Source organism: Piliocolobus tephrosceles, chromosome 5 (assembly GCF_002776525.5).
Source record: "Piliocolobus tephrosceles isolate RC106 chromosome 5, ASM277652v3, whole genome shotgun sequence".
NCBI lineage: Eukaryota > Metazoa > Chordata > Mammalia > Primates > Cercopithecidae > Piliocolobus > Piliocolobus tephrosceles.
The window spans coordinates 122147257-122167375 of record NC_045438.1 but is presented as its reverse complement, the minus strand read 5'-3'; the positions used below and the strand labels follow the sequence as shown (position 1 = coordinate 122167375).

General features: G+C 41.6%; 1 protein-coding gene across 6 annotated transcripts in view; it reads right to left on the bottom strand.

Annotated features, from left to right (window-relative positions):
- The window catches only part of PLA2G7 (phospholipase A2 group VII), a 32668-nt gene extending 17297 nt beyond the window's left edge, over positions 1-15371 (bottom strand). The window contains exons 1-2 of one of the 6 annotated variants that reach the window (XM_023212964.2): positions 15102-15371; positions 1261-1403 (exon numbers count right to left, since the gene is read on the bottom strand). In XM_023212964.2, coding sequence (XP_023068732.1) covers positions 1261-1369 — 109 coding nt within the window. In that variant the 5' untranslated portion in view covers positions 1370-1403; positions 15102-15371. Of the gene's footprint in view, positions 1-1260; positions 1404-8916; positions 8933-14259; positions 14326-14515; positions 14535-15101 lie in introns of those variants that run through there. The other 5 variants (XM_023212965.1, XM_023212968.1, XM_023212967.1 and 2 more) reach the window with 5 other exon arrangements.
- Positions 15372-20119: the final 4748 nt, after the last annotated feature.

Here is a 20119-nt window from a genome sequence, read left to right as displayed (position 1 = left end):
GAATGATATAAATGTTTCCTGGATGATGATTTTTCCACCATATAAGATATTACCTGTTCTCAATCCACGGAAAAGGTAATAGGAAAAATGAACTTAATGTCATCTAGGATGCAGGACCCTTGAATTTGGCTACAAATTTATTATCTTAGTCACTAGTGTATCCTTGATGACTTAACTTCCTGATATGTTGTAGGATGAATGGACCTGCGAGATATTATTCTATTTCCTATGCAAATGTAGATATAAGATATAGGACCTCTCCTAATGCGTTCATTTTCCTGGTTATGTAGTAGGGCAGAATTTAAGGTACTGAGTCATGAAAGCTCTTTTGCAAATTCTATAGTAAGGAGTCACCCATCAAGCTTGAACAACTAGATCCAGAGTGACCCACAACTACCCAGGTGCACAGCTCTGTAGGTATAGTCACTATGACACCATTCAGAAGCCACCTACACTGCTCTCCATAGGAGACTGGGCAGAGAAGTTTATGCATCACAACCCTTTCGGATGAGCAGGAATTTGCAAAGCTCCAGAAACAATCTCTTTGCAACTAAGGTCCCTCTTAATGACATTAAATGTAGCTGTCTAAAGATGGCTGTCCTGTTTTGGCCCCTCCTCCTCCTAGGTTTGTCTAAGCTTTCCTCCGCTTTCTTTCCCCTCTCACCACAAGGCAAGAAAGAATCAGTGATCATATCCATTCTCATCTGGAACTCTCTAGCACCTCCCTTGTCCCTACTTCTCTCTATTATTAGGTAGGAAAGATTGTTTCCCTTTGGATCCCAAGACCTGAAATTGTTATCTCACATGACTTTCCACTATTAACCAGGACTAGTCCTGCTGAACAAGACACCTGCTTCTTCTCCACCTCATGGAAGCAGGTTTTGAGGCTGCCTTGGAGTGGACTCCAGAGCCGTTGCATTACTATGCTTGTGTGGGCATATGTTAGGGCGGATGGAGAGAGAAGGGGTGGCATTAAGGAGGTTCTCCGTGGTGATTGCAAGCTGAGCTTCCAGTGTATCTTAAAATGTCCCATCCTGGTTCTGTCCTGCAGTCCTGACACTGAAGAACACAGGCGCTTCTTCAATTTCCATTGAAATGAGGAAAAAGTGAGAACCTCTCCCCAACTCCAGCAGAATGCAGGATCTCCATAAGCGTTTAAATAAGACTTGTTTAGATGTGCAGATGTGCAACTTCTTGGGGCCCACTTGAAGTATGCCAACAGATCAGTTGCTCAAGACCTTAAAAAAATACACCTCTTACCTGATGATTTCATATGGGCAACAGGATTTAGGTATTGCCAGTCAAAAGGATGAACCACAGCAAGGCAGCCGCAGAGGCAGAAAAGCACACCCAATTTGGGTGGTACCATCTCGGGAGCTGAGCAGCAGTTTCAGCTTAGTCTTCTTTAAAGCAAATGATTAAAAGAAAAAAAAAAAGAAAAGATGCAATGAAGAGGCCTTAAATAGGCTGACAAATCAAGAGAGGCTGAGGTACTAGTAACACTCGGAAAAAATAAAACATGTATTTTCTGGGCTGGGTTTTAGATTGGCACTAGAATAGTAAAATCTTTGGTAATGTAGGATTACCATTACCTTACATTACCAAGGATTATATTGGATTGTAGAGCACAGAAATAATACTTTCAGACAGTTAGATTAAGTTTTTGGTCACTAGTTGTCTAACTTTATAACAGTATAGTCAGCAATAAAAATAGCCAACAAAATATAACAAATATAACAACCATCTATCATCATCATAATAACATCCATAGGTATGTCTAGCACATAGTAAACAGTTCATAAGTTTTGGTTATTTCCATCATTTAATTATACAGTGATTATATTTCTGCTGCTATGGTTGTTTTGGGTATTAATATGATGTTATATTCTTGGTAATTTCTATAATCCTACTATGATACAAGTTTCCAAAAAGCAGAGGTCAGGTCTTATGTGTTGTCCCAGTGCCTAATAGAGGACCTGGCAAGAAGTGGTACTGCATAGATGCTTGTTGAATCAGCAAATGAAACAACAGAATATGAGATGCGTGGTAATAATAAATTATATTACAATTAGGCTGTATGCTAACATCTTATTAGCAAAAACTATCTTGCATTTGTGCACCCACTTTCCCCTCTAAAATTTGGCCCTTCAACTTTTGTGGGGGATAGAAAAGATCCAAGCCACCACCATCTCTCACCTAAAATTTGCCATCACCTCTAACGGGTCCCCTTGCTTTTGCCCTTGACCCTATAATCTATCCCCAACACAGCAGCCAGAGTGATTGTGTCACCCTTCTGCACAAAACCCCCAAATGGTGTCATATATTACAGGGTAGAAGCCATTCACCCAAAATAGCATATAAGGCTCTACATAGCCTTTACTGAACACACTCCCAATTCTTCCACTATCCCCTCTTGGACACCTGCTGCAATCACACTCGCTTCCTTGCCATTCACCAAACATGCCAAGTACTCCACAACCACCCTCCATCCCCACCTTGAGGACTTTGAATATCTTCCCTTTTGTGGGAATCCTCTTTGCTCTGACACCCAAATGACTGGTCCTCTCACTTCCGGGTTTTTGTTCCAGTGATACTTTCTCAGTGACACTTTCCTGGATCGATCGATTTAAAATTGCAATCTAACCTCCTTTTTCACACCAATACATTCCCTATTTCCCTCCCTACTTTATTTTTCTCCATTATTTATCACCAACTAATTTGTTAGCTGTGTATCACCTTCCACTAAAAACTTAGTTCCGTGAGTGGAAGGATTTTTTATGGATTTTCCCCCTGCTGTATTCCCAAGACTTAGAATAGTACCTGGTATACAGAGGCACTCAATAAATGCCTGCTGAGTTAATAAATCTAGCACATCTGGTTAGTAATACAAACTGCGCCAAATTTAATGATCCGGTGTCCCACGGACACTAATGAAGCACTTGTTAGTATAGCTATTTTGTGGGCAGATGTAATATAGATGTGTGGCATAGACAATGAGTGCTCCTGAACATCTATGTGCGTCCCTACATTTCTTAGCCGCCCCTGTGCTTGGGCTGGGCCCGTGGGACTAATTCCTGAGAAACAGAAATTTGAACAGAAGTGGTCTGAAACAGAGTCACTGTATCTCCTTCATGCCTTCCTTTCCCTGACACAGCAAACTTAGAAATCACGTGCTGACATAGTGCAGTCTTGAAGTGAAAGAAGCCTGGATGCCTAGTCACTGAACAGAGAAGAGCCCCTGCCAATTCAAATGATCTTTCACAAATAGGAAATAAACCTTTGCTGTGTTAAGTCACTGAAATTTCCAGGTGAAGCTGTTATTGCCTTACTGCAGCACAGCATGGCCTATCCTGAATATCAGATCTGCAGTCATTCAATCAAAGGGTATTTCTTAAGCAAATACTATATGCCCTCTGCTATGGCAACAATTGTGGTAAGTACCAGAGAATGTGACACAATCCCTACTCTCAGAGAGTTTACAATTGTGTTTCAGAGACAAGACTAGCATATATTAATAATATAATACAGGAAGAAAGGAAATTACTGGCATATTTTATAATTCTTAAATGATATGGTGCAAGTTCTGAGAGAGCAACAGGAATTTAGACAGAAAGATTTCAAAGAGATGGGGCTTTTGTGCAAGGGCAGTTCCTATTGTACAGGCTAGAAAGACCCAGACAGGCTGCTGGGAAATGCGTTGCTGAAGCTCTAAATATTTTTTTTTTTTTTTTGGACGGAGTCTCACTCTGTCATCAGGCTGGAGTTCAGTGGTGTGATCTTGGCTCACTGCAACCTCCACCTCCTGGGTTCAAGCAATTCTTGTGCCTCAGCCTCCAGAGTAGCTGGGACTACAGGTGCCCACCACCACGCCCGGCTAATTTTTGTATTTTTAGTAGAGACGGGGTTTCACCATGTTGGCTAGGATGGTCTTGATCTCCTGACTACATGATCTGCTCTCCTCGGCCTCCCAAAGTGCTGGGATTACAGGCGTGAGCCACCACGCCCAGTCAAAACTTCTTAAACTACTTGCAGAGGGACTGTATTTCCTTATTCAACATCTTTCTTTTGATCAGAAAAAAAGTATGTATAGTGTAACTCTATAAGATTATTTATAATGTTGGTTGATTTTATTTTATCTTATTTCAGTATTATATTTAATTTTATTATAAAGTTAATAGATGATTTCAAAACTCCAAACATAACAGGAAAAGGTAAATTGACTTGTCTTTTCACAAATAATGACTTGCTAACAGATTTTTTTCCAGAGGCATTTCTAGGCTTGAATACATGCATACTGCAGGGGTCAAGGGGGCCATGGGTGGCATTGCCCTTGGACCTCTGAAGGTTCACTGAAAACTCAACTTGTAAAGGCAGATTATTTATCTAATGTGTATTCACAAGGAGCCTTCAGAATGAAAACCCAAAGATACAGGGGAAACTGTCTATTTTTATGCATAGATTCAACAAAGTATGAACAGCTGTGTAGAAATATGACTGGACAATAAGGGTAAGCTCTAATGCTAATAGACTCACAGGGGAAACCCAGCAAGGCCTGTCTTGTCAGATTATCCTTGGTCTTTCTGTGCAGCATTCCTTCCTCCAGGGTAAGAGGACCCTTCCTGGAATGAGGGTCTTATAACCTACAATCAGGTTAGAGTCCTGCCTTGGGCAGGTGAAAGGAAGGCAGGAAAAGGTCAGAGAGAAAGATTCTGCTTTCTGAGATCTGCTCCTGAGGCCTAAAGCACTCCAATATTATAACAAAAGACTGTAGCAAGGGCTGCGGGAGCTATGAGCCGGGAACCATATTAACATGTAATAATCACAATGACCACAGAGGCTTCTGAATATGAACACACAGGAATAATTCATAAAAAGTCTTTTCACTTTTAAAGTTCTCTTGACACAGGTAAGTACCTTTTTCTCAACCATGGGATATGAGTTAGCTAGAAATGTATTTATATTTAAGAACTAGGACCCTGAAAAGCCTAATGCTAACTTCAGACATTCTTTTAGAACTAGAGAATCCAAAGGGACTACACTAAAACCCTTGGTACAGCAGTCTTCATCATCACATTGCATGAAAATCTATTACCATAACCACAATCACTGGTCAATACAAAAACACAAAATTTTTTTCCTTTTTTTTTTTTTTTCTTTTTTTTGGAGATGGAGTCTCACTCTGTCAGCTAGGCAATAGCTGGTGCAATAGCACCACCTCAGCTCACTGCAACTTCCGCCTTCCAGGTTCAAGTAATTCTCCTGCCTCAGCCTTCTGAGTAGCTGGGATTACAGGCACCTGCCACAATGCCTGGCTGATTTTTGTATTTTTAGTAGAGATGGGGTTTCTCCATGTTGGCCAGGCTGCTCATGAACTCCTGACCTCAGGTGATCCACTCACCTCTACCTCTCAAAGTGCTGGGATTACAGGCATGAGCCACCGCATCCGGCCAAAATTTCTTTGAGAAACATGTCACTGGTCAAACAGATCAATAACTAGTAGGCCAGAAGTCTAGGACCACAGGACCTACGTTTTAAGACTGCAAAGTTTACCAAAACAAGTCAGCAATGCCAGTGGACCTGTAAGTGGATACACTGATTTCAGGAAGGCAATTTGGCAAGACTTAAATTGTCCACACCCTTAATTGACCTTTTAATTAAATTCCTGGGATTAGCACAAAAATATCTTATACATAGGAAAATAAAACTCTAAAACCGTGATGACCTACAATGTTTATTCCAACTCTATAAGAGCTAACACATACACATATATATACTTACAATGAAAACCCTACACATATCAGACGATATAATCAATGAGATTTTTATTCAGTTATTGACATGATATTCACAAAATTAACTATTTACAATGCAATTTTAATTGAAAAAATATATAAAATTACCATTTAAAACTTCATAGTAAAAAAATATATAAAAAGGGGTGATGGACTTCTGGGTGTTTTCCCCATTTTTTAGTATAAAATGTTTGTTTACTAATAAATAATTTTTAAAGGACATTTAAAAAGCATTTGTATGATCATGAAGAGTGTTTATGTTTAATATCAAGTAAAATGCCATGTAGAGAATTAAGAAAATTATCCATGATCCCAGATACATGAAAAAGAAGAAGAGGGAGGAGGAGGGGGGTGGGGAGGAAGAAAAACAAATACAAAAAATAACAAATGTTTGCCAAGTTTATCTTCTTTGGAGAGTTTTGTATAGTTAGAAACTAAAGGTAATTTTTTCAAGCTTTTCCTACTTTTCTCTTGTCCAACATTCTAAATCAATGGGAATGTTCACTTTAAAAATCAATAATTGTCTTCAAATAGTAAGGCCTGAAAATAATTATCTTCAATTTGGCACCTTGACCACTAGATAAAATATCATCCTGGCAATCAAGAAGACTTTCAATGAGCACTCAGATAATACATTCCATTTAAATGGATTCCACCTTTCAGCTCTCTCCCATAGACTTCATTTCTCCCACTGAAACCACAGTTCCCCACCTGTTCTTCAGATCTCAGTTGCAGTCTCCATACACAACCATAACTGCCACAAATCCTTATTTCCCCTATTTGTCACTGTTAAATTCTCATCAGGCATCATTTCCCTTTTCGAAACAAAAGACAAACCAAAACAACAGGTAAAATGTCCAATCTCAAGTCTGGAATCTCCATGAAGAGCTGACAAATAAACCATCCAAGTAAAACCCAGTCCTGGCAAGAGATTAGGGCAGGCAGGCCTTAACTCTCGTGTTATTGGTAAAGAGTTAGAAAAGAAAATGCTCATTTGTTAAGTATCAGTACTCTCTTTCCAAATTCTTCCTGATTGACCTTTGGAATGGGGGCATGTGGCAGGCTGAGCAATGCACTCCCACCCAAATGTCCATATTCTAAACCCCAGAACACGCGAATATGTTATGTTCCATAGCAAAAAAGAATTAAGATGCAGATGGAATTAATGTTAATCAGTTGACCTTAAAATAGGGAGATTATCATGGATTATCTGACCCAATGTAATCATAAGAGTCCTTAAAAGTATAAGAGGATGGCAGAAGAAGAGGTCCAAATGATGTGATGTGAGAACTTAACCTACCATGGCAGGCTTTGAAAATGAAGGAAGCCGGCATGAGCTATGACATGTGGATGGCCTCTAGAATCTTGGAAAGGTAAGGAGACCTCTAGAGCCTCAAGAAAGCAACACAGCCTTGCTGACCTCTGAAGGGTCACTCAACTTTTTATTTTAGCCTATTAAGGCCATGTCAGACTTCTGACTTTCAGAACCATGAGATAATAAATTGTGTTGCTTTAAGTGACTAAATTTGTGGAAAATTTTTATAGCAGCAATAGAAAACAAATATGGAGCATATAAAGTAACCGAATGAGACAAAGAGCAAATAATAGCCCAATTCAGTTTCAACTAAAGTCAAAGAAAGTGGCTTAAATACCTCAAAACTGACCCATTATTAGACCAAATGATTGCTGAAGAAGATAAAATCTTCTTTGGATATTTTACAATAGGATGAAGGCTGGAGAATGCAGCTGGAACATTACTCTACAACAGTGTCTCTCATCTAAAGCAGTCTTGCCCCCCAAGAAGACACTTATTAATGTCTGGAGATATTTCTGGTTGCCACAACCAGGAGGGGGCTGCTACTGGCATCTAGTGAGTAGCAGTTAGGGATGCCGTTAAGCATCCTGCAGTGCACAGGACAGCCCTACAACATAGAGGAATCTCAAAATTTCAATAATGCTGAGGTTGAGAAACCCTGATCTAAGAAAATGCTGGGGCAACTCTATTCTTGTTTAATAAGGAAGAAATATTTCATTCTAGGGAGGCAGATGCATGAGAAATAAAAGGAAGAACATTTTGATAATTAAGTAATTTGTAATGTCTACCTCACAGTGTGGAGTTCTCTATCATGAGAACTCAGACACTGCTAAATAACTCCCTGCCAGGTATGCTGAAAAAGGGATGAGTGTGGTTGAACTCTTAGGTCTCATCTTTATCTAAGATATATGATTCTCTTTAAAAGTATCTGCAAAAAATGTCCTACTCAATACTTGCTAATTTGAAACCAAGAAAGAGAAAAGATAGTATCTACTCTGTTATTTTCTCTCTACCATATTGGCTAATGGAGTCAAAACCTAACCTGGACGTTATCTCAAATGTGTAGCACTCAAGTGACTTCTGTAGAAGTGTCAAAAGCCTCTTATTTTGTGGATGGTAGCCACAACTCTTGCATAATCATTTCACAACCTAAGAAAAGAAGTAGGGTCAAAAGAGCAAAATAAGAAACAGTTCCCTATAGTGGAAGTAGTTTAATAACCCAGCCATTTATAAGTACAAGTACTGTACTGAAAACCTGCAAGTAACATATAATTAGTTGATTCTACTCACAATTTTGGAAATGGGAACTAATCTGCATCCCATGTGCAAATGTCCAAATGTTTGGTGTTCTATATGGCTTAATGGTCATAAAAGGTAAAAGGTGTCTAAGATCACTGTGCAGCTTGCTGTTATACTGAAAGTTCCTGATCTTACTCTTAGACTCAGTCCCCCAACCTGCCTGCCTAGATAGGCCAACCTGGCACTGTGACCTCAGCTATTATATTCTCTATAGTCTTAAAATGAGTTTAAAGCTTCAGAAGAATGATTTTTCTAGAGTAACTGTGGCTTCTCCTTAAAGGATCAGAGCTCCTTGCATCATGAAAAATGAAAGGCACAATCAACCCCTGCCCTTAAAAAGTGAAACACAGTGGAAGAATAATAAACACATATATACACAAATACCCACACCCTATGTATGCAATATTACTCACAATAGTAAGAGTAACTGGATCTGTTGAGTGTTGTATGCACAAATGGCTACATGATGGTCAGGTTAAGGTCATGGGTATACTTCTTGAGAAAACTTACCTGTGTCAGAATGATAAAGTGGTTTAGAAATCTAGCTTCAGTTTCTGGCTGCCAAGGTTTGAATCTTGAATCTGCTACTTACTAGTTTGGTAGCTGCAGTTAAGTTCTTACCTACTTTCTGCTTTTCTCTCCTCATCTGTCAAAGGGGGACCCTGATAGTGAGGTTGTTATGGGGATGTGAGCCCTTGGAGGAATGCTATTATTATTATCTGAAATCTACCAATTGCTCCTCAGCCCCAGGAGTCTGTTGTGCAGGTGTGAGCCACAGTGACTGCAGTGTGGAGGAGCCTGAGGCACACCGGAAACAGGATGTACAAGCAACAGGCACAGATCCTCTCCTGCTAAAAGAACTCAGTGTCCATGTTCTCCAGGAAGATGCAGTATTAAACTGACATATATGCCCCAATACAGAGGAAAATATTAAAAGAAGCTGGAAAAATGATACTGAAGGCCACAGAGGGAAGGCAGTTCTGAGAAGAGCTGTTAGCTCCCTAAAACATCCAAATGCACCAGTGCCCATCCCATAGGCAAGATTAGAAAAGAAGTGCTTTCCCTCAAACTTTACCCACCCACTTATCTGATGTCATATGTACACACCAAAATGAATAAAATGTGGTAGAAAAATAAGATCGTGTTTGTATGACAGGTATTAATAATGATGGCTTACTCTGTGACAGGTACCCTTCTAAGCATTTCATATAAATGAACTCATTTAGTCCTCAGAGTTCTTCAACATACAGATGAGAAAATGAAGACAAAGAGGTTGAATAACATGCCCAAGTTCACAAGGATAGGAAGTAGCTAAACCAGGATCTGAACCTAGACTTTGACTATCAAGTAGGGATTCTTAAGCTCAGCACTATCGACACTCGGGGCTGATAAGTCTCAGTTGTGGGGCTGTCCTGTGCATTGCAGGGTGTTTAGCAGCATCCCTGGCCTCTATTCACTAGATACCAATAGCACACCCCAGTTGTGGCAACTAAATATTATGTCTCCAGACATTGCCAAATGTCCCCTGGAGTGGGGGCAGAAATCATCCTCAGCTGAAAACAATTGCTCTCAAGCTGTACATTGAATAGTTCTCCCGTAAACTCTCAGGAACAATCTAACTGGAAAATAAGCCCTGAAAGTAAATTTTAAAACACAATGGATTGGCCAAGAAAAATCTAAAGACATCTTCAGTTGCATGACAAAAGTGTAACATCATAGAGAAAGGGAAGCCACCCTCCCACTGCATTCTGCACCAGTTAGACCAAATCTTATTGAATTGGTGGGGCTTTAAGGATTTTAACAAATAAAGGTTCAGGCCAAGGGGCAATAACCCAAAAATAACCAGAATGATGAGGGAACAAGGCAGCAAGTCACATGAGGAGTTGTTGAAGGAATGAGGAATGTTTACTTTTAATGGGGAAAACCAAGATGGCATGTGACAGCCACAGTCCTGTGCAAGGGTCCTAAACATGTTCTATGTGGGCTCAGACTGTACAGCTCCATCAACAGGAGCTTTTCAACAACTAGCATTATCTTCTTTATCAGAGGGGCAGTTAAAGTACAGGTCTGGGGACTACCAGCAGGGGTACTGGTATATAGATTCCTGCATTAGATGAGGGTGAAAGTGTAACAGACAGGCCGCACTTGATTGTCCTAAACCTGAAGTTAAAAATCAAAAGTCTACAAGGGCCAGACAGGTAATTTAAATGAGTCAAACAGGTCTATGCAATAGAATAAGGACTGGTGTGGACTGTGGCAAACTGGATCATCCAAAGAAGGCAACTACCACTCTATTCCAGTTAATTGCTTCCATGTAGGAATGGCAGCTCCATGTCACTAGATCATCTGACTGTTTCCAAGAAAAGCTGGAAAATTACATTTGTATGTAATTTCCACTGATTGTTAAAGGAGCAACTAATTCAACATTTCAAAACATGAGTGAAACAAATAGATTTCTGGCTTCAAGGAGAGATGTAACTTCTCCCTTTAAGATACCCAAACACCCCCACTCCCGAGTCCTAAGAGAAATATGGTGGTAGATATGGCAAGAGATAAATCATACAGATCCCAGAATTACTATCACATTTTGTCTGCAATTCAAATCACCAGACTAGCCACTTCAGGCTGAAATTCAGACACACTGACCAATAAATAATTAAGGGGATCTGGCAAGTTAACATGACCTAGGGACTATTAAGTCATGAGCTGACATTTCCACTGCGCACAATATAAATGAGGAAGGGCTTGGTTTCCTCTAAGCAGGCATATCTCCTTCTAGTAACTTGCACATCAAAGTGAGTCAGGAAAGAGAAACAGAGTTGCCTCATTGTGGCAGTTAGTTGTAGTGTCTCTGTGAAGAACATGGCTATCTTAGTTGATAAACAACTTTAAAACTTCCTGACTCTCTAAAACTTAATTATCAACGAGAGAAAATTCAAGAGCTTCTTCTGAGGAATGCTTCACAAAGGGAAACAACCCTACTCAACTCTGGTCCACAGCCTTCTCCAGAAATTCTGCTGCCATATAGATATTTTCAGTTATCTACAAATCTTTGCACTCACAGATATCTGCATGGCCATAGCCAGGACAAAGGCAAATCGGTCCAAAATATTTTTTCCCATTCCCAGCTTTAATTATTCTATTTTTGAATTTTTATCAGAGCATATTCAACTTTCAAATTAAGCCAGATATTATTTTAGCAATAATTTCCCTACATTCTGTGGTGACTTGTTTTTATTGGTAACTCTCAGTTAAGCGTTTCCAATTCTCTGAACAGAGAAAAATACTTTTATGTATAATAAATTAGGTTTATTTAAAAGAATATAATAAGACATCAAAATTTATTAAAACAAATTTTAAAATAAAGCACAGGGAATTCAAAGTAATATGATATCAGCAAATAATAATGGTAATAATATCTTATACTACCCTTCAGGGCATATTCATTCGTTTATTAGTTTTTACAAGTGGACCAGGTATAGCAATGTCATTCCCATTTTGTAGATGGGAAATTTGAGACAGAGAAACATTAACTTCCCACTGTAAGTATAAATAATAGCCTATGCCCATCTACTGCTACCACTCGCCACTGTCCTCCTGTCCCCTCTCCTTCCCCTATAATCCACTCTCCACATAGCACCCAAAGTCATCTCTTTATAAATGTAAATCGATTATGTCACACCTCTGCTTCAAACTCTCTTTTGGCTTCTCTTTGTATTTAGAGTAAAATTCAAATGTTTCCCCTGGCCTATGAGGCTCTTCCTGATCTGGCTCCTGCCCCTAAAGCTCACTCCTCCAACTCTCCTTCTCCCTCACCTAACTCCAGCCACACGGGCCTTCCAGCTGGGCCTCCAGCACATCACACCTGTTCCCAGGACCAGGACGTTTGTGCTTGTGGTTCCCTCTACGGGAATGTCTGCCCATCTTCCTGAGGTTTCATCTCAAGGTCTTCTTGCAGAGAAGTCTCTCCTCACAATCCAATCCAAGAAACTGGGCACCTCCCATATGTCCAATACACACATACACACACACACACACACACACACACACCCCACTATCCTGCAGCACTGTGCTTGCTTTTCTTCTCACTATATGAATTCACTTTGTTCATCCCTCAATTCTAGAATGTGAGCACTATGAGAGCAGAGAGCATATGTATCTTACAAACTGCTCTGTACTCAGCACATGGCACTTAGGATCGGATCAAAAAATATTTTTTTAAAATGAATGAATGAATACAACTTCTACTAGGAATCAACTAACCCATTTAATTCAATGAGCATCTACTCTTACAATAGCCTGTTTATTTCTCCTCAACTGCCAAGTTTCTTTAACAACAAAAAACTTACGTTTGTATGTATTAGCCTGTTTCTATTAGTGTTGAGTCACGCCCATAAAATTGAGCAAAATGACAGTGAGGGCACATAATGTGTCTAACAGGGGACTGGCGTCATAAATAAAGGCAGTAAGAACCCAGAATCATATTCTGGAACAATATGATTTTAGAATTAAATGTTTCCCTTCGATTTCTCTTCACTCAGTACTTTCTGTTCAATGCTTTTATTTTATGGAAATTTCTCAACGTCTTGAGACATCAGTCAGGCTTATTATCATGGATCTTGAAAAAAAAAATTAGGGTTAAGAGGAATCAGAGTGTAAATAATCCAATAACTGCCTTCCTTTCCAGGAAAGAGCCATCTTCTTGGGTATTAGGAAAAGGAAGATAAAGGGGACTCCTAAACTGACCTTCCCAGGTGCTCCCACTCCAGCTGCTCAGGTACCTAGTTAGTACTTTTCTTAACGTTCTACGCTGACAGAGCTTCAAAGAGGGTGGAAAATCGTATTCATGTGTAAAGGTGAGGGTGAGGGAATGTGTTTAGGCCCATGTATGTTCCTCGCGACAAAAGTGCAAAGGGCACAGAGATGCAATGCAGAGGAAATGAGGACCCAGCTGTCCCAGGTTCTGTTTGAGGGAAAAGTCCTGCGGTGCTAAGCAAGCCCTTCCACACCTCAGAAGGGATTTCTCAACTGTAAAATGAGTGGCCAAAGCAGATTCACAACACTCCTAATGCTGCGACTCCTTCAGTCTCGTTGGCTGTACAGGTAGTGACAGACTATGGTGCCAGCCTTGGGTATGAAGGGCGCAGTTCAATGAAGAAAGACATTGAGACATCACCACATGGCCAGCAGCAGCTTCTGGTGCACAAATATCTGGGGAGGGGAAAGCCCTTTCAGTGCCCAAGTGCAAGGAGCTGAAGCAGGCCTGATGGAAAATGCCAAGGTGGTGGGCTGTCTCACCACTTTCTGCAGGGCCAGCAGAATTCCGTGAGGGAATCTGCCTGGGTGATGGAGGCTCACCAGTGCCTCGTGAGCAGAAGGCCATCTGCTTCTTCTTGATCAGGCCAGTGCTTAATGCTCAGATCTCTGAATTCAGTGTAAGCTGAAGGTTTGGTGCTGAGCCTCTTGGGATTGCCAACACCTCAGGGGATACATTTTCCAGCTCCTACCCATATACCAGTCTCCCAGCTCAGCATTCTCATCTGGATCAAAGGAAATTGTGCAAGCCTGATTTGTTAACACATCCCTCCCAAATCTGAATCTGTGTGCCTTTTAAAGGTGGCAAGCTGCCATTTATGAGCCATAGGCACCTCTCCTCCTCCCTCATCACCCCTGCAGCAATCCCAAGAACCACAGGCATGAATAAAAGCCCGAACTTTTTGTTTTTGGTGACAGAAATTTCCCTTACAAGCTCCAAGAGACGATGAGGAAGACAGTGTTCCCTGTTTTCTGATTTTGCTTAATTTTTTGAAAATGAGCCTCTCCCTTGACTTGGTGAAACAGCTGTGATCTTACCTGGCCGGCAGAAGGATGCTCCAGGGAGAACAAAGAGTGCTTTGTTTTGTTCCTACAGCAGCCACTCATAACTGGGCTCCAAAAGACACAATACTCCTCAAAGGGAGAGTGAGAGAGAGAGCAGGGGGAGACAGAGAGAGGAGGCAGAGTGAGAGGTGTGTAGTGGGGTGTGTGTGTGTGAGAGAGAGAGAGAGAGATTGTCCCTGTAGGAGATCTACAGATAAGAAAACTCCAGAGCGGGCGTGGTGGCTCACACCTGTAATCCCAACACTTTGAGAGGCCAGGCCGAGGCGGGCAAATCACGAGGTCAGGAGATCGAGACCATCCTGGCTAACACGGCTAAACCCCGTCTCTACGAAAAATACAAAAAAATTAGCCGAGCGTGATAGGGCGCGCCAGTAGTCCCAGCTACTCCGGAGGCTGAGGCAGTATAATCGCTCGAACCCGGGAGACAGAGGTTGCAGTGAGCCGAGATCGTGCCTCTGCACTCCAGCCTGGCGACAAAGTGAGACTCCGCCAAAAAAAGAAAAGAAAACTCCGTGTGTTCCCTGTTCCCCTGACCTGATTCTCCCCACTAGCTCTGAACTCAGAGTTGCTTCCTTTCCTTTCGCGAAAAGGTTTGGAAGAACTGGTGTCGAATCCCGTCACTCTCCCCCGCTCCCCGCGAGGATCCTAGCGCCGTTTCCGAGGGCTGCAGGGACTGTGAGCCCAGGACCGGCCAGCAGAGCGGGTGCGGCTCAGCTAGCCCACCCCAGCCGGTCGCCGCTCCGGGGTCCCGGCCTCCAGCGCGGCGACCGTGCCCTTCCTCCCACTCCCGCCTCGCCCCCGGGATCTCTCCTCACCCAGGCGCGGCGCGGAGCTGCTCACGGGAACCGGGGTCCCTGGGCGTATTCCACCGCACACCAACGCGACCCAAGCGCTCCAAACCCGACTGCTTCTAGCCGCCAGCACTGCGAGCCTCTGACCCGCGGCGGTCCCCGTGGTTGCGGGCCGAGCAGCTCCGGCAGGCGGCGGGCGGGTGGGCTGCGCGCCGGCTGTGTCCTGAGTCCGCTCCGCGCGGCCTTTTGTCCCCGATCCTCTCCTCCCCGGGCGATGCTGGAGGAGGTACCGGGGAGGAGCGTGTGTGGCCCCGGCCTCCCACTAGCAGCTGCGGCTCCCGACGCGAGCATGCTCGAGCGCACCCAGCACCCTCCCCAGGGCCAGGACCCGCACCTGGACCCGCAGTTAACAGCGCGCTGCGGGCAGAGTACATTACAGCAACACCTGGGTGGTGCTGGCCAACTCCGGTCCGCAGAACTGATGCCGATCAGATTTACTCCCTGCTGAATTCGCCCCTCAATCAGGCTGGTTTTGCTTTTTTTCACCATGTTCCCTGACTACAGTGAATTACTCGGAGCATCTATAGTTGGCAATGCCCTGCGCATTTTCCGCACTCCGGTTCATTGTACACTGAACACCAATTCCGAAGCTGTGTGGACCGTGCTCCAGATTGGAAGGCCTGCCACTGTGCTGGTGTCATTTCTCCCTGGAAATGACAATGAAGGGCAATCAGGAATAGCACTTGTGGTCTAAGGAGAAATGGAGCTAGAAGGAGCTGTTTTATAGCTCAGTTTAACCGTTATTTGGGGTTTAACTGAAACGCCTTCCTTCATTTTCCAATGCTTTCTCTTCAATCCACTTTCTAATAAATTAAAAACACACTCATTTAAAACTTCAGTTAGAAACTTAGGGAAAGTAGTTGGAAATTTATGTGGGGTGTTATTAAAATTTTATATTTTTAAATCGTGTTTTGGTTTTTGGTGAGTTGCCAGAACTGGAGATGAAATTTGGTTTATTTTGATTTTGAGTACTCTGCAGTAAGACGGCCTGAATTTTAGCTTGTTTTCTCCCACTTACGAGTTGCATGACCTTGGGGAAGTTCATCATCTCTGCTTCTCAGTCCCCTCATCCGTAAAATCAAGAAAACCAAAATCAGTCAGTTAGAGGCAGTTTGTGAGCATGAACTGCGAATACATGTGAAATGCTTCGGACAGAGCTTGGCTTATGGGAAACATTCATTCAATATGTGTTATCTAATGTTGATGCTTAATGAAGCAGTGACTCATTTAAACCTAACAATAGTTTTTTTTTTTTTTTTAATTCAAATGAAACTCTATCCACCTAATGACATTATCTTGTACTTCCTGGACTAACTCCCTGTAAAACAAATGGCCCATAAATATCAATCTAAAAGGACACATAATGCCCTACCAAAGAGATCTCTAATGTCTTCCATTGACCTTAAGACAAAGATGAAGACAAAGTTGAAGTTGAAGACCTAACCCCACACTAAAAAGGTGATAAGCTTTGAGAACAGCTCCTAAAAACAAGTATACAACATTTTATTCACTTCTCTCATTGCCAGCAAATGTCATCTCCCGTTGTCATTAGGTCATATTCTATGAGCAGCCCCACATCGGTTGGCATTTGACAGTTTAGTGCCCTGAGAAGATGCCCGGTGAAGAGTGCCCAGATTTAGCAAATAAAAATGTAGAACACTTGGTGAAATTTGAATTTCAGTTAGACAATAAATCGTATTTTAGTATAAATATGCCCCATGCAATATTTGGGACATATACTAAAAAGTTATTTGTTGTTTATCTGAAATTCAGATAACTGGGCTTCCTGTATTATTTCTGGTAACCCAGTAAGTAAAATTAATAAAGAATATTCCTCACATTCCAAGAGGATAAGTCAACACAGACATACAGATTATAAAGTGAGTCTGATATGGGTTGTTTTAGTTTTTTGTAAGTTGGTTCTTTGTTATTCTATTTCCTACATTTAATTCCTCCTCTCACTTCCCATCAACATAACAGTACCTATTTCCTCTTTAATATGAGTGAAACCGATGGCTTGGCTCCTCCCTTCAATCAAGATATTAAATTGTAATAATGTGCTCAATTTTTTTTTTCTTTTTTTCTGGAGACATGGTCTTACTCTGTCACCCAGGCTGAAGTGCAGTGGCGTGATCACAGCTCACTGCCACCTTTACCTCCCAGACTCAAGCAATCCTCCTATCTCAGCTTCCCAAGTAACTAGGATCACAGACACATATCACCACACCCGGCTAAAATTTTATTTTTATTTTTTGTAGAGACAGTGTCTCACTATGTTGCCCAGGTTGGTCTTGAACTCCTAGGCTCAAGCGATCTTCCTGCCTCAGCCTCTCAAAGTGCCGGGATTACAGGTGTGAGCCACTGTGCCTTGCCATGCGCTCAGTGTTTTTGTTTAATTTTAATAGTGTTTATTGAGGTGAGAGCCAGCTGTGTATGTCAGGTAACATTTCAAGGATGAATAAGACACAGTCCTTCCCTGGAGGATAAGGAAATAACAACATAAAGTGCTACCCTATTAGGCAAATAGAGTACTGTGGGAGTTCAGCAAGGTGAGTTATTTAATTATCCTGAGAAAGATGTGGGAGTCAAGGACACCTCACTGTGTGGGACCCAAAGAAAAGTGACTCCAACCCAGATAACCAGGAGAGGTCCCAGAATGGCAGCAGTGTCGAGGCTAGGAAGCAACCCATCCTGATTGCAGTAGGAAGACTGGAGGGAAAAATAGGGTTCAATACAATCAAAAGCATGACTAGGAACTTGGAAGCCCTTGAGGCTGTTAGAAGGTGACAGAATGCAAAGAAAAAAAGATTCATGGTTAAATTATTTCCATCTAAAATATAAAGTTAAAATTAAAACTAGGATCTTCAAGGGAGAAAATGTCCAGGAAAGGCCTGATGCAAGTGTGATGTATCTAAAATGGATTGATTTTGAGCTACTAGTGGTGTCTCAAACAGGAGATCCCATTTAAATCTGAAATCTGAATGTTCTCCAAATGACCCAGAGCAGGAAGCATAATCAAGCCCTCCACAAGATTACAGGGAACAATATTCACATAGTCACAGAAATGCTGCCTATTGGTTTTCTGCTTTTAGATTCACCTTATAAACAAGTCAAAGAAGAACTATGACTATAAAAGATAATGTAAGTATGACTAATTTTTTTAATGCACAGGGTAAACATCAATAGGTAGAAAGGGGTAGGAGCAGGAGCAGGGTGTAGAGAAGGGTGGGGTACTAAGGTTCTCATTTTAGGAACTGACAGTCAGAAGATACTCTCTGTGGTTAACAGGACAAAATGGTCTGGGTGTACAGAGGCTAGAGCAGTGCAGGGCTGAGTATAGATACGTATCTCTATTAGGAGGTTAGGGAGGACATAAGACCAGTGTGTATGTGAGTTAAATCTTCATTTCTCTTAGGAAAAGTTAGGTAGATAGGGCCTAAGATGATATACCCAGAAATAATAAGATAGAATGTTATTTTGGAAACCTGGAGATCACCACCAGAAATCTAAAAGCAGAAACCATTAAGAGTTTGGAGAATGGCAATGAGATTGAGATTGAGGTTGATGCTGGGGTTGGGGTGGGCTGAGGTGGGGACTCTTGCTTTTCTTTTTTAGTACTTCAGTGCTACTTATTTGAACTATGCTCATGATTGTACGGAATACATATTTAAAACTTTTCAAGATTAGAACTTTGTGAAAAGACTTCACCATGGCAGTAGCTTTCAAGCATGAGTAGGAGTTCTTCCAGATGAACTCCTACTCATTCTACAGAATATAGAACCTCATGAGCAAAGGCTCAGGGGCCTAAAAGTGAATAATACATCTTGGGAATGTCAGGTTCTCCATCATGTCAAGAGCATTAGGCATATGGATAGGACAAACCAGAAGATAAGAATGAAAGGAGGGCTGGGGTTACTAAAAATGTCCTCTGGGTAATGTAACAGAATTTGGACAGTGAGCACTTTGAGGACAGAAACCACATCATTTTTATTCTCGCATCCAGTACAAAGTCTAGCACATGGCAATAGTAGTACATCACAACATGCATCAATTATGTCATAAGAAAATGACATAATTGATGGTAATTTGAAAACATTTTTTCCAGTTAAGATGTAATATTGATATTGCTAGAAATCTAAACAAAACAGAAAAAAATAGGAAGTGCAGGTTGCCCTATAACCCCAACTTCATTTGGTAATTATTTAACAATTTGGTACATACCTTCTAGATACTTTTTTAGATGTGAGTGTGATTATTAAGAGAGCAGAGTCAGACAAAGCCTGGAATCCAGCTCTACCTGTACTCCTTCTAAGATCTTGGGCAAGTCATGTAGCCTTCTAACCCCTCAGTTTCCTAATCTGTAAAATGGAAATAATAACAGCAATTACATCACTGGGTTGCAGTGAGGATGATAAGGAATAATGCATGTAGAGTGCTTGGAATAATGTTTGACAAGCAGAGTGAGCACTTGATAGATGTTAGCTATTAGTATGTATATAGATATATATGCATATAGAGATACGTAAATTGTTAGAAATGAAGCTCGGAGTCTTAAAGAAAAATGAGCAAATAAAGGATTTTTCAGCAAAGCAAATTTACTTCTGTGCAGAAAGATGCTTCTTGTAGGGCTGGTTGCCACGAGAGCACACCGAACAAAGGAGAGTAGAAGCGTTTATTCCTGGGGCCAATCCTGCCCCTGTGTCCTTTCCCCATTGGCTGGGGTCAGACTGCACAATCTAAGCTGGACTTGATTGGCTAAATATTTAAACTTTCTTAGATAACGTGGGCTCATGATGGGAGAGAGGAGAGAGGAGGAAGGGGTCATCTGCAGAGGACTAGAGTGCCAGTCCATTCCCAAATAAGGAAAGAAATGCGAGCTGGGGCTGTGGCATGCCTGGGCATGTAGTAAAATCAGAAAGAAGAAAAGGAGAAGAAAGAGGGGTGGTAATTTGGAATTAGAGACTAAGAAGCTGAGCAGGTTG